Consider the following 14,613-nt stretch of genomic DNA (forward strand, 5'->3'; position numbering starts at 1 on the left):
TCTCTGATTTCCTGATAGTGAGAGCTAAAAGCAGAACTTGTTTGGGAGACTGTGCATAGAAAGTGCTCAGATGGGAAAGACAAAGAGTCCTGCCAGTGGCCTAAAATGTCATACGAGTTTTATAGAAGACTTTTAAATTATGAGACATCTTGGTATCAATTTAATGTGTCTTTTCCTCCAAGGGTTGCACATTAACTCTAGCACTGTTTCCCTTGCTGTATACAGATTTTGACCAACTTTTCCAGTTTTCAACTGCCTTATAATAATAGAATTGAGGTTGGAAGGTTCCTCTGGAGGTCACCCAGTCCAACCCCCTTCTCAAAGCAAGTTTAATTCCATCACGTTGCTCAGGGACAGGTCAAGTGAAGTCCTGAAGATTTCCACATGTGGAGATGCCACAATCTGGGCCCCAGCTTCAATATTTGACCAGGATCTCATGGAAATATTTTCCCCCAGGTGATCAGAATTTCCCATATAAAAAATTCCCTGTCCTTGTGCATAGGCACTTTCTCATAATTTCCTGTATCAAGAAATCCTGATCTTTTACCTTCCTTCTCCTGCCCTCAGCACCCTCCTGCTTCTTTAGGAGATCCTTTTTACCTGTTCTGAGATCAAAGTTTCCCAGGCTGGCTAACCTGTGTGTCACAGCCACCTTTTCCAAACACTTTGACACCTAAATTTTATTTAATCTAATCCCATTGATTCCTCCTTAAGCATTGTACTGACCTGAATGAAACAAGAGGTTGGTGGTTGTTTTTAGGGAGTTTTTTTGGTCTTTTTTTCTTCAGAAAAACCCCAAATCTCCTTTTCTGTTGCACTTGAAAAGCCCTGGCAATGCACATGTACAGTTCTAGCAGCCTCCTGAGGAATGAGTTAAGTTCAGCACAAACTGAACCTTAGAGGAACTGATCCAGCAGGAACTGAAGCTTAATTTCTGCGCTAGGATTGAAACTGTGTTCCCTGTGGGTGACACCATGGGGGAAAATCCCCCTGGCAGGGTGGGACAGAAGTGACAGAACTTCCCTGAGACCTGGGAATGGAGTGCTATGAGCATCCTGCCAGAACAATGGGAATCACCTCTCTTAAAAGGAATCTGGCCACCATGGGACCATTACAGGTGGTCCTAAAAAGCCGGATCCTACCAAAAGTTGGACATGGATGTGGTAGAAAGTGGGGAGAAGCAAAAATATAGGCTATGAATTAGCACAAAGGATAATTTTTCTAACTTAAATTCTGCCATATTCTGTTTCTTATATTTGAAGAATGGAGGATCCATGAAGTCTCATATTTCTGTATTTTTTTCCTACATTTTCAGAATAAAAAAAGAGAAAGTTTTGCCTAATTATGCCTGTAGAATACTACAGACACAACAATTAAACAGTGTGAAATTGGATCCTTGCTTGCCCTTTATCTTGGCCAGAGAACAGACTGCAGTGGAGAATCTTTTCCATTTTTCACACATTAATCATATTTGTGGTTTGAAACATCCCAGGCAAATACTGTCCTTAGGGCTCAAAATATTTAAAGAGGAAATGCTTTTTGTTCTATACAGAGGCAGCAGAAGTTTTAAAAGCTTCTGCCTTAGCAAAGCAAACTGAACAGTGCAAGAGGCAGCAAATCTTCATTTTATAATACGTCAGGCTTGTATAAGCGTTATGTTTGTAATAAAAATATGCACAATACAACCAACAGAATTAATTATTTTTCCTGTTGGTGACTTAAACACCAAAGCAGTGTTCTTGTGTAAAGGACTGGTGTTAACCTGTCTAAAGTCTATTGCATGGATTTGTTCTCGGCAATAAAATACAATCAGCAAAGAATGCAGCCTCCCCATAAATTTACCTTTAGCCCCGTCCTTTTCTCTTACTATTCACTGATGCCTGAAAACTGAGTTTGCCTTTCTGCTTGAATAGCAGACTTTTAGCAAAGTTCTTTTGCAGCCAGGGCTGTGAGTGATGGATGAAGTTTTTAGGGCTCCATACCTGCAGCTACAGCACTTGCTACTGATGGTGGCAGAGCAGATGATAAAGACACGGGTCTTTTATTTATTCTTCTCCTCACCCTAATTTAGGGCCTCTCCCTCTGTCAGCTACTTGTCTCTGCCAGCAGTGAATCAAACAAGAACTTCCCTGGATATATTAAGTGTATCTGCACAGCAGTGTTGGCATTTGAGCATCTCTGCAGCAGGCTGGATTCACTGCAAAGCAGCTCTGAATAAAACAGCTTTTTTAGCTCACAATCCATCTCAGAATAAAAGATAACAAAGCATTTTTGTTAGAAATAAAGCTGAGGGAGTGTGTCCTATATTAAATATCTCCTGAGGGCTTGCATTTGTTTAAAAATGTCCAATTGGGCTTCTGGAAACTGAGCCCCCAGTGTGATCCCTGCCTCACTCAGCACATGGGGCTGATAGAAAAGATCTCTGGAAGCCACAGCTCCTGCTGATCAGCAGAGCACTGGGACAGGGACACATATTTATATTGAACATATTTATACATATATCTGTGTGTGCATATATATATTTCTATGTACACACACCTGCATGAGGGTAACAGCAGGATCATGGAATCACAGAATGCTTTGGGTTGAAGGGACATTAAAGATCATCTGTCCTGGGGGCAGGGACACCTTTCATAATTATCCATGTACACATCAGCAATTAATAAAAAGCACAAAAACCTCCATGTGCCCCTACCTGGGGCTAAGGTATGGTTCCAAGATGGTTCATACATACCCCTGCATAATGAACACCACAAAAATACAGCAGTAAAATTCTGTTCAGGCCAAAAACAGCAAGAAAAAGCAACTGTTCTTGTCATTTTCCATCTCTGAGGTGCTCCAAAAGGTAACCAAAAAATGGGAACCTTTGTCTGTGAGAGACTCACATGGTGGAGAATAATATTTTTAGCTGAGGATGATTATTTTCTTGGGGATGTAAATACAGGGAAAAACGTTGCTAGCAAAGGCTCAGGAAGCAGCACTGCAGCTTTGTGCATGGAAAGTACGTGGAGAAGGCAGCAGCACCATCTGGTGTTCTCTCCAAGCCCCCAGAGAAGTTCCTGATCCCCACTCACAGCTGTCCTCTAAACTCTGACCTCTTTAACCCACTGAATACCATAGAAAAGTAAGAACTAATGAACTAATCACATTTCCAAATGTAATGGAAAATCTCCAGCTAGTTTACATTTAAAGGTGTGCTAAAGATGATTTGGTTTGCTACAATTATGAAATGAATGGATTTAGGAGAAAGTAGTCCCAAAACATAAATCAGAGAATCAAACAATGGTTTGGGTTGGAAAGGATCTAAAAGACCACCTTGTTCCAACCTCCTGCCTTGGGGACAGGGAAATTTCCCCAAGCCTGAAGTACTTTTGGAAATTTCTGGAACAATATTTTCCTTTCCTATCAAACCAAGATGGCATTTTTTACGTTTGGTGGGAAGTCCTGCTTAAAACTAAAATCCAGACCTTGGATATAACCTAAATCCAAACCTCAGATATAAAATAAATAAGTATCCTTTTCAATCCACATGAAAATAAATATACATGGGTATTTAAAGAGAGCAATTGGCCCTTGTGCTTAAAGATTGCTGAATTTCTTTGTGATTCAGACAAGAAGAAAGATAACCTGATACTCCATTCAAATTTCCTCCTGTCACTTTCTCAGCAAGTAAAAGCACATAGAGCTAGACTGGGCAAATATTCCAGGCATAAATATGCCTATTCACAAGCAAATATGTTTGTTTGTAAGTCATTATGTTCCTTCACACATGAATACTCAAGGCAAAAAGGCAGGAACTTAGATGGAAGCAGGGTAGATGAATACACGCCTCCAGCTGCAACAGGGCTCCTGCAGCTGGTCCTGGAAAATGGAACTTGGTACATTCCAAACCAACCCAACCTTGAAAAATACTTCATTTCAACTGCATATTTTGAAATTATTTGTGCAATAGGTTTTGAACAGAAATCTGATAGGTGGAATAAACCAAACTCCACTCTCACTTCTCTCTGTAGCTCCAGGATCTCCCTTTGGCCTTGCTCAGGGAGCAAAGGGCAGGCAGGAGAGGAAGCAGCAGGGAGAAGATCAAGGGTTGGTATCTGCAAATGCTGTGTGTCAGCCCTGCAGAGAGGGCCTGTGGCACTTACTGTGGGGTAGGGGTGGGAGCAGAACACGGTGTATTTCCTGATGATGCCGTTCAGCTTCAGGGGAGGCAGCCAGGACACAAAAACCGTGGAGGCCGAGGCAGCAGCTGCTTTTACTCCAGCAGGAGGACCTGGAACTGGAGAAGCAAAGCGTGTTAGAGTGGCCCAAGGCAGATATTCCATCATCCCAGTGTAACAGAGGAGTTAAGAGGAAAAGGGGAGTGTGCTGCTTTGGTGGCTGTGCCCCCATGGGCTGAGATGGACACTCGGTGTTAGTGAGCGTGCCAGGGAGAAGGGTTGGGGGAGAAACTCTTCTTCAGAGGGTCCCAAAGCAGAACCTGCCACTTATGGTTAAACTTTTGTGATATATCCCCTCCAGCCTGCATAAAATCACAGAATGAACCCAAAAATTGTTTGGGTTGGAAGTGAACTTAAATATCTTCCAAACCCCTGCCATGGGCAGAGAGACCTTCCACTAGACCAGGTTCCTCAGAGATCCATCCATCCTGGCCTTGGACACTTCCAGGGATGGGGCATCCTCTGAGAAACCTTTGTCAAGGCCTCACCACCCTCACAAGAAAGAACTACTTCTCCAGATCCAACCTAAATTCCCCCTTTCAGCTTGAATCTAAATGCACACGTGAAAATATCTTGTCTGTGGTCACAGAAATTGCCAAGTAAGGCTTTATAATATAATAAATGGCCAGCTTTGAACACACAACCCATGCCAAAGTGTTATAAATAAGGCACATGTGGACAGTTTAATGGACATCCAGAGCAGAGCTGTGAATTTAATGAAGCGCAGGGTAAATGAGCAGTTTGCACTGCCTGGTGTGACCCATGGCCAGCAAGTGCCACAATGGATGTGTGAGCAGACATCTCCCCTCACAGAGTCCTTGTCCCTCGCCCTGCCCTCAGCAGCTCAGACCTGTCTCTGGCACTGCACAATATCTATTTCTCTAATTACAGCAGCTATCTACATAATACACAATAATACAAAGTTATCACAGAGAAATAGCTAAAAAGCCCCAAACCTCCTGTCTAAAACCAGTGGGAAAAGCTTCAGCTCAGAAATGCTAAAATCTTGCTGTGTAATCTTAACCACATCCCTTTGCAGCCCTTCATTTTGGGAAAGGTTTTGATTTCATGAGCATATGCTGTTTTTCAAACACACATTACACTGTACAATTCTCTCCAGTTTTGGAAACACTCTTTTACTAATGTGAAAAATTGCTAAGATTTATTTTCCTGCATGCTGGAATATCACATTACACACAAGCTTGTATCCACACAAAACAAGGGCTACATTTAATATCAGAATAATGGGTTTAAAATTTACTGAAAAATAATACCTTGTGTCAAAATATTTGAAAATATATTTTAAAACTGTGAAAATAAATAATTTGAAAGATACTATAGCTCTGTGTGTGCTCCATATTTATGTCACATTATTAAAATAGATATGTTGTATTGATAATTGCTATGTGAGTTATTAAAGTCAAAATGAAACAATTTTCTGGACTTTGTTCTCTACAGAACTACTGCTTTGTGAGGAATCTGATATTTTTCTCTCCTTTCAAGTAAAACTACCAAAATGTTAAAATTTCTAGTGCAATTACCATTGTAATGCTTAATCAGCTTTCTTTACTTTCACAGAAAACAGTTATTGTGCAGCAGAGGTACAAAATCCCTTGTCCTGATATTTGCAGATAAATTCTGAATCTTTGTTTTACCTCAATTAAGCAAGCAGATATTATGCTGCTACAGAACTTTGCCCATAAAGAGAAGTCAGCCAGCCTGGGGTCTAAATTTGCTCATCTTCAATGTAAAAACAATGTGAGGAGACCCTCCATTTTATATCTGCATAGGTGGTCCTGGAATATGTGGGAAAATTGACAGGCGCCACTCAGTGCAACTTCTTTGAATTTGCATTTTCTATTTATAATGTGCCGAGAGAGCTAATTAGGCATCAAGTGAGAACGTCATGATGATAATTGCATGCAAACCCAGCCCCTCACTGCAAAGGGGCTAATTCAGTTAGCAGCTCTATCCAATGCAGAGTAAATATTGATGCTTGACAGCATCCAACTTGTTATTTATACCCAGCTCATTAGAAATGCTATTTGCTCCTGCTGCTGAGGAGTGAAAGCTGGCTCTCCAGGGTAATTACCTAACCCACAGGAGGATTCCTTTATGGATAGCAATGTTTTCTGGAAATCACTGCAAATAGATGGATGAGGTTAATGCAATTTATTGTTAAATTAGGGTGTGATCTATAGGGACAGGTTCTGATGGTAATTGGTCATGGCTGTCGAGTGTTGAGGGATTAACTCAGAATTCATCTGGCATTTTCCAGTCATTGGGCCTATGTGGGAAACATTCCTTGTCATTGCTGTGTTGCTGTTTGGTGTGAGACCAGCACAAAGAGGGGCCAGAAAGAAACTCAGGAAGACATTTAATAAAAGTTTCAACCCAAGGACCTCTCCATCTCACTGGGTTGGAGTCAGGCAGCAGTTTCTGCAGTGTTGCCAAAACTATTCTGAATACTCATTTATTAGTCCTCTTTTTGCTGCACTGCTGGGCTGTGCACATGAAAGCAGTGTGTCACTCCACTGCGTGTGTGGTAGCATTTACATTTCCTAGGCAGGAATCCTGTAAAATCTCATCTGGTGCTCCACAGATCCCATTGTTCTCTGTCCAGAGGGTAAAGTCATTGGTCAAACCCATCCCCTGGACCTCAAAACAGCTACCTCAGCATCAACTGAAGCATTTCTTACTAAACTGGGCTCCTTGGGCATCTGGAGAAGTTGTGGTTGGCTGTGGCATTCACATTCCCTGAATGTGATTCCTTTGCCCAGAGTTTTTCTCCTGGGAAGCTGAGAAGCCTCAGAGAAAAGGAAAACAATTCTTATTTCATTTGCTTCTCCTGTGTTGTGCTCATGTGGAATGTGTTTGGAGATTGTTCACCCACAGGTGATTGTTCCATTGGATTCTGCTGTGAGTTGTTTTCACTCTTTGGCCAACCACTGCCAAGCTGTGTTGGGACTCTAGAAAAAGTCACGAGTTTTCATTATTATCTTTTTAGCATTCAGTAAGTGTATTTTCTGTATTCTTTAGTATAGTATAGTATTCTTTAATATACTATAGTATAATAAAGTAATAAATTAGCCTTCTGAGAACATGAAGTCAGATGCATCATTCTCTCCCCTCGTTGCTGGACCTGCATTTTCAATAGCTGGGGAATGTGGTGCCTGCCTGATCCTGGAGAAGAAAATCCTGACCCTTGCCAAGCAAATTAAAGGTATTTTCCTCTTATTTTCATTGAATTCTCAGCATTTCAGGCTTCAGTCATTACAAGCCAGCAGTATCAGGAGACCTGAGCTGCCTTATTGAATTCTCCCTGGACCTTTATTTAGCACACTGACTCCCACAGCTCCTGGAAATACAAACTGAATTTGCACAATGCCATAGATCCTTTTTTTTCCCCCCATAATCACCGGGGCTAAAACTATGGTGAGAAGCTGAGGATTGCTTCTAAACAACTTTACAGCCTTCCAGGGAGCAGATGTGGCAAATTTAAGATCAAAGATGGCCTCATTCTCCAGCTAGCAAGGCTTTGAAAAACACGGAAATAGCATCCTGCTTTCATGTGGAGGAGAACACTTTGTATTCCTGACAGTGCAAGTGAAATGCTAAAGCAGAGCAGGCAATTATCCTGATACGACAGGGCTGGGAACCAGCATTTAGATGTGCCAGAAAATGGGGAGGAGCTCCAGGAACTTTCTCATTTTCCTTTTCTTAAGCAGAGAGATTATCACCATTCTTCTTCACAGTACCAAGCAGCAGGGAGGCAAATGCACAGACTGTGGTGCATTTAAAGAGTGATATGGCAAATAAATCAGAAATCCAAGCCTTGTTCTGTAACAGGGTTTTAATTCTGCATGATACGGGACTATTCCATTGCTGGCTGCACTTAGAAAAACCAAAATAAACTCAGCTCCTGACTGCTGCCTGTTTGTTCATGTAAATATTCCACCTATAATGCAGATCTATGCCAGCCAAAACACATCCACACATGAATTTACTCTGAACTGGCCTCATATTAAGCTCACCATTTCTATCAAATCCTGCCAGTTTCCCAGTGGGAACATTTACTATACTGTGCCTTTTGCTTTTTAGTCAAAAAGATAAAATTGGAGATCTTTACCACTAGAAAAAAAAAGTGCATTAAGGGGTCATCAAGGGCAATTTCTCCTCACAGAGCCCAGTAACCCTCATCAGCTGAACAAACCTAAGCAGAGCTCTGCTCCAAGGAGTACTAACATGCATCTGGCTGCATTTCTGCTTAATCATTTCAGAAAAAATGTAAAGCTTGCCAGATGCTGTCTGTGCCTCTCATGCCCATGGTGAGGAAGTTTGGTGTCCAGGGAGAGAAAAAAGAGAGAAATCCCTTTGGATTCAGCAGAGTGGGGCTGGCAGAGGGATTTGGGATTATTTTCCCTTCCTTCCTGCTGCAGCTTTTGCCTGGCTCTGAGTGCCAGAGAGCTGGAAGCACAGCACTGCTGCTAAAACCCTCCTGTGGCACTGCCAGCCCAGATGCCACTTCTGACAGACACCCAGAGCAAATTCCCAGCTGCAGGAAGCTCTCCTGGCATGGGGGCTCTGGGGTCTGTGTCCTCCCAAGGTCAGGGCACTGCTGCCAGCCAAGGTGGTTTGTCATGTTCCAGGCTTGGTCAGGCAGCAAATTCTTTATTTCAACCATAGTTTGCTCATGTTGCATTTGCAGCACAGGAGCAGAGAAGGGAATCTGTGACACACACTCCCTCTTGCTGCAAAACAGAGAAGCCTTTCAAACTGCATTTTGATCACAGCAGGGAAAAGAATTGGAAGAGCTGCTTTAATTTTTAATGGTTTATTAAAGCAAGTCTCCAGGTGAAGAGGATGTAAAGTGGAAAAGATAATGGACAAAACCAGAATGAATTTTTAAAAATTGGACATTTCTTGCATTATTTTTCTACCAGGAGGAACTCAGAAAGAGCAGCATTTTTTCTGAAGTCAGCTCTCAGAAAAGGGGGGAGAAAATGCTGGATAAACCCCCTAAATATGATCACATTGAAAGGAAAGCTCATTTCTTGAAAGCTCCTTTCCTATTATTTGCTTGAGTTGTTCCCATTTCCTTTGCTGATCAGCAGCAGTGTCTGACCTCTGGTGTCTAAAATCAGTATCAAACATTACAAAAAATCAAAGTATCAAGGCATTCCATCCAGGATTCACTTGCTGGGTTACCCTTAGAGATATCAAGCCTGCTGAAGAAATTCTGGGTTGATGTCTTTAACTGAACACCAACAGAGAAGTCACAGGAGGCCCCAGCTGGCTTTTCCAGCAGCAGAAGAAAATGCTGCACCATTGATTTTACAAAGAAAAGTTTCCTCTCATGTAAAAAAAATGAAAAAAAGAGAATGGAATTAATGATCAGATATGGCCTCATAGCAATAATGATGTGGAGGGCTTGGCAGCCACTTAAAAATATCCCAGATTTCCAGATTTTATTAGAACAGGGTGGAATATCTTGTGTTATAACTGTAGCCAGAGAAGGTTCAGTTCTAAGCTCTGTTAGGATTCCAATTAATTTATTTCACATGCCAAGGAAATGCTTAAACTCACTTCAGGGCAGAATCTTTTAAGTGCACTGGAATTAGTCCTACTGAAAAATCCTCTACAGAATATTTTTCTTAGAAAATGACAGTGGAAATGTCCCTTCCTCTGAGGAATGAGGCACCTGTTTGGTGCACAGTTTGCCAGTGTGAATGCTCTTTTCCTCTTTAACTTCCACAGCCTTCAGGATGTTTAGATCCAGGATTTTGGGTTTGGCTTATGCTTAACAGCAGGGCTCTGTATATTCCACTCAAAACCTTTCCTGCCCTTAGTAAAAAGATGTGAAGCTGAAGCTGAATATGAAATAACTGTATTTTCTGGAACACCTTTCCACTTAGTTTCCTGGACAAAAGATTTAATGAATACAACCAGTGTGAGGCATCAGAAAATGTCTGGAAAGTTTCATCAGGCTGTCCCAGGGCGAGTTATTGCTGAGCTGCAGGAGGAGTAAAGGTGAGAGATGAGCTTTGCACAGCTCCAAACACAGTCTGAGCAATGTGCTCCCCTCCCCAGGGCTTGTCTGATCCCAGGATGGAGACAGCAGAAGAGCCACCACCAAGAACTGGGATGAGCAAATGAGGCTGGGCTAGGGGGAAGAAAAGACAAAGATGATGACAGAGATGATGGAGGAGATGGAGGAGGAGGAGGAGGAGAAGGAGAAGGAGGAGAAGGAGAAGGAGAAGGAAGAGAAGAAGGAAGAGGAAGAGAAGAAGGAGGAGAAGAAGAAGAAGGAGGAGGAGGACAAGGAGAAGAAATATTTGAGGCTTCTGACATGAACCAGATATCCCAGCCTGCCCCCAAGCTCCTGGAGCACTGTGGGACATTACTCCTGGCTCCTGGTGGATTAAATCCCATTCCCAAGGCTCAGGGCTGACAGCCTTTGTGTTCAGAGAAAATTCAGGTTTGCTGTGCTGGGATCTACTTGACAAAAAGTAACTTGAAAATGCAGCATGTGTTTTGCAGTTCTCTTACATTTCAGATTTTACATTTTAGATCTTTTTTCATTGAAATAAATCCATCTATTTCCAAGCACTGGGTGCCCCAAGAGCATCTGAGTCAGGACCTGGGTGCTCCAAAGTAACTGTTAAAGGACTTTAGGCTGATATCAGGATGTTCAGGGTTTGAGACACACAAGTCTAGAGCTGAGCAGTTTTCATTTACTGCATCCCCTGGATACAGCTACAGCTGGGCCAGGTGACCTTACAATGTATGGAAATTTTAGTATGAGTCCCTTAATATTTAATTGGAAAAAAATTAATAACTTCATTCACATATTTTTTTATTGGGAAAAAAGCACAGAATTCATCAAGTCAGTTAATTTTCTGAACCTGCTCTCTTGTCACTTTTGTAAATCTTATTACAAATAAAAAATTGGCATGTATATTCATATATTCATGAGTGACCAATAAAGTGAATGTACAAGAAAGGAAAATCCATTGACTAATTTCCTTGAAAACATATTGTATAACTCACATGAGAATTTAAAAATTAAACATTATTCAAGTAACCTCATTGAGAGGACTGTGGGCATTTTTATCTGTACCACAAAAAGTATTGATCCAGTTTTTCAAAAGCATTTAGGGGATCAAAAAATACATTTGTACATCTCATTGTATTTTCAAGGCATTAAAACACGTTAGGGACAAAACGTCCCCTGAATTTGGAATTTCAGTGCTCCAGAAATAGATCAGTGCATGGCATCCTACTGAGGCAACCTGAAGTGATTATAACAGTTACAATAAAGTGATTATGGGATCTCACGTGTCAGTGTCTGTGGATGATTAAAAGTTTCTTAAACTTTCAGCATGAGGAATTGAATTTTCTATGCTTTGGTCTAGGAAGAAAGGTAAGACATTTTTGTTCTTTATTTTGCTTTTGAAGGAAGAGATATTTGGAGGATTTATATACATATACATATATGTGTGTGTGTGTGTGTATGTGTGTGTGTGTGTGTGTGTATATATATATGTATGTATAGTGAAAAAATATTCATAGTGGGATCTAAGTAATATAAGATAGTTCCAGAAGAGTCTCTCCTTCTTTCCCCATTTTCATAGAATATCAGAATGGTTTGGAAAGGACCTTAAAGATCATCCAGTGCCACCCCTGCCATGGCAGGAACATCTCCCACAGTCCCAGGCTGCTCCAGCCCCAGTGTCCAGCCTGGCCTTGGGCACTGCCAGGGATCCAGGGGCAGCCACAGCTGCTCTGGGAATTCCATCCCAGCCCTTGCCCACCCTGCCAGGGGAACAATTCCTCATTGCCAAGATGCCATCTAGTACAATCTCTCTGTTAGTCTGAAGACATTCCCCATTGTCCTGTCATTCCAGGCCATTGTGAAAATTCTGTTTTCATCTTTCTTGTCAGCTCCTCCAGGCCCTGAGGCCTTTTGTTCACTCCTGTGCAGGTGAGCAATGCCAGCTGTGCCAGCCTTTCCTGCCAGCAGAGCTGCTCCAGCCCTCTGCTCATCCTGGAGCCTCCTCTGGGCTCTGCAGCAGCTCCAGCTCCTCCCTGTGCTGGGACAACCCAGGGCTGAATTTTCAATCTCTGCAGGCCTGAGACATGTCTTTACATAAAATATTTGCCTGAGATAAACAGACATTTCCTGGAAGCAGGAATGGAAGGTGCTTTCACTCCTTACCATCCTCCTTAGTGCGGGTGAAAATCTGCTCGCTCCTCACTCCATCCCCAGCCCGGGTGAAAGCCAACACCTGGATGCTGTAGTTGGTGTATTTTTCCAAACCATCCAGCTCCAGGGATGGCTGGGTAGTAGTGACATTCTTTATCTCTCCCAGCTCTATAAAATAAAATGAAATAAAAAAGAAGTGGAGTTATTGCCAACTTCACTCTTCTTCTGGGTCTTGATACCTGCTGTGGAAATCTTGGGTGTCCCAGACAAGGAATGCTTCATTATTGCAGAACAGCAATGATTTGTAATGAATTACAATTAATTCATTTATGTCCTGACCTCTTACCACTTGAAGCAGACCCATTTTTCATTGCAAACTTTTTTTTTTGTTGCAATTTAAAAAAAAATATAAGATGAAGAGAATTGAAGAAATTCTACAAGTAATGAGATTTTTCATAAAGAACAGATAACAAGAAGAGATCATTGTGAAACATCCCCTAAAGAAAAAAAATGAGAACATTGGTTATCTTTATAAAGATTTTCTGGTTATGAGAAAGACCATTTCTCATCAGGAAAATGAAGAAAATGTCCCCTTTATTTTAAAATATGCAGCAAGTGGTGCTGCAAAGCACTTGATAGCAGCAATAGTGGCTTACAATAGATTTAAACACAGTAAAATCAGATTTACTTGCAGAAAGATGATGCACTTCATATTAATCTCTTTTTTTTTTTGAAGCAAGCTAAGAAGTACAATCCATATGGCAAAAAGAAAAAAAAAAACTTTACACATATTTAGGACAGCAAATAAAGTTGAATAAATCAAGAAAATCCAGTTTTAAGCATGGTATGAACATCATTTTTTTCATCACGTTGTGAGACATCACATAGGAGCTTAGATGTGATAATATCCACACAGGATCTGATCCAAAACTACAGGCGTCACTGTAAACATTTCATTTTATGCCCTACATGTTTACATTTTTTTCTGTATGCCTCTCGTACATTTTTAATCTTTATTTTTAAAGGGCTTGGTTGATTTCCAAATATTTTTGAGGCTACCATTACCAGCAGTGACAATGGGCCTCTGGGTCACATTTCCACTCTAAATTCCCCTTTCCACACTAACAGAGGCCAGGATTTGCACAATTGCAGGTTAGAGTGAACTGTGGTTCTGCTGGATGAAAGGAAAGAAGGGAGACAGCTGTGAAAAATCCACAGGGCAAATAGGAATAAAGTCATGTGCATCTCAAACCTACTTATTTGTTTAATTTACAAAAAAGGGCCATAGGTGGAATTATCATCACGCAATAAATTGCAGATTAGGAAAGCATCACAATTTTCCTTTGACTCTTTCACTCAGTCTCTGCTCTGGAGCCTGTTTCCCCAGGAATTATGCTAAGACTACAAAAACACAATACGAAAAGCTGGCATGGAAATAACAAGCTTTTCCCACAGACATTTCCTTCTTTTGCCCTCAGCAAAAATTTTTTCCATCTTTTTTCCTCAGGAGAGGAAATGCATCCTATCAAAATATAAGTGATAGCATATTGAGCAGGCAAAGAGATAACCAACAAAATTATAGTGAAAATCAGGTTTGGGCTGGTTTGTTCTAGATCCATGTCACCATTCTTAAAAAAAACCCTCAAAAGTCCATTAAAAAACTCAAAATCCATTCTGGACTCTGTACCTGAGGTGAAATTTGCTCAGGTTGTGTTGGGTACCATGGGAGTTCTGCAAACCCATGGTGGGAGCCTTCACTGAGGTTGCTCCAGGCAGCTTTGCTGCTCTGTTCAGCCTCTAGGAAAACCTGCTCCCTCACAGATAGAGAAAGTTTTCTCTAAATCAAAAAGAAAAGGGAGTCAAATGCCTTCGCACCAGAGAGAAAATGATATAAAGGCCACATACAGCTTTTTCCTTGGTAATTGGTGTTTCTCACCTCCATCCAAGAGGTTGGCCCAGTAGATAACCCTGAATCCCTGCAGGATCCCATTCAGGGTTTCCTTTGCCAGTGTTGACCAGGAAATGGAGATGGTTTCTGGGGACGTGGCAGTGGCTTGCACATTCCCTGGAGGGCAGCTGGGCACTGCAATAAGAGATTCACCATTTTAACACAATGAAAACAACTCAATATTCATCTTTAGCTAACCTCTATTTTTCCCTCTATCCCACCACACAATATTTAATTAC

The 14,613-nt window shown here is 41.4% G+C and overlaps 1 protein-coding gene across 2 annotated transcripts in view; it reads right to left on the reverse strand.

Annotated features, from left to right (window-relative positions):
- The window catches only part of DSCAM (DS cell adhesion molecule), a 487,286-nt gene that overhangs the window by 76,719 nt on the left and 395,954 nt on the right, over positions 1–14,613 (reverse strand). For both annotated transcript variants that reach the window (XM_074534053.1, XM_074534061.1), the window contains exons 18-20: positions 14,363–14,509; positions 12,439–12,594; positions 4,146–4,279 (exon numbers count right to left, since the gene is read on the reverse strand). In XM_074534053.1, the coding sequence (XP_074390154.1) occupies positions 4,146–4,279; positions 12,439–12,594; positions 14,363–14,509 (437 nt within the window). The remainder of the gene's footprint in view (positions 1–4,145; positions 4,280–12,438; positions 12,595–14,362; positions 14,510–14,613) is intronic.

The sequence above is a fragment of the Zonotrichia albicollis genome, chromosome 2 (genome assembly GCF_047830755.1).
Source record: "Zonotrichia albicollis isolate bZonAlb1 chromosome 2, bZonAlb1.hap1, whole genome shotgun sequence".
NCBI lineage: Eukaryota > Metazoa > Chordata > Aves > Passeriformes > Passerellidae > Zonotrichia > Zonotrichia albicollis.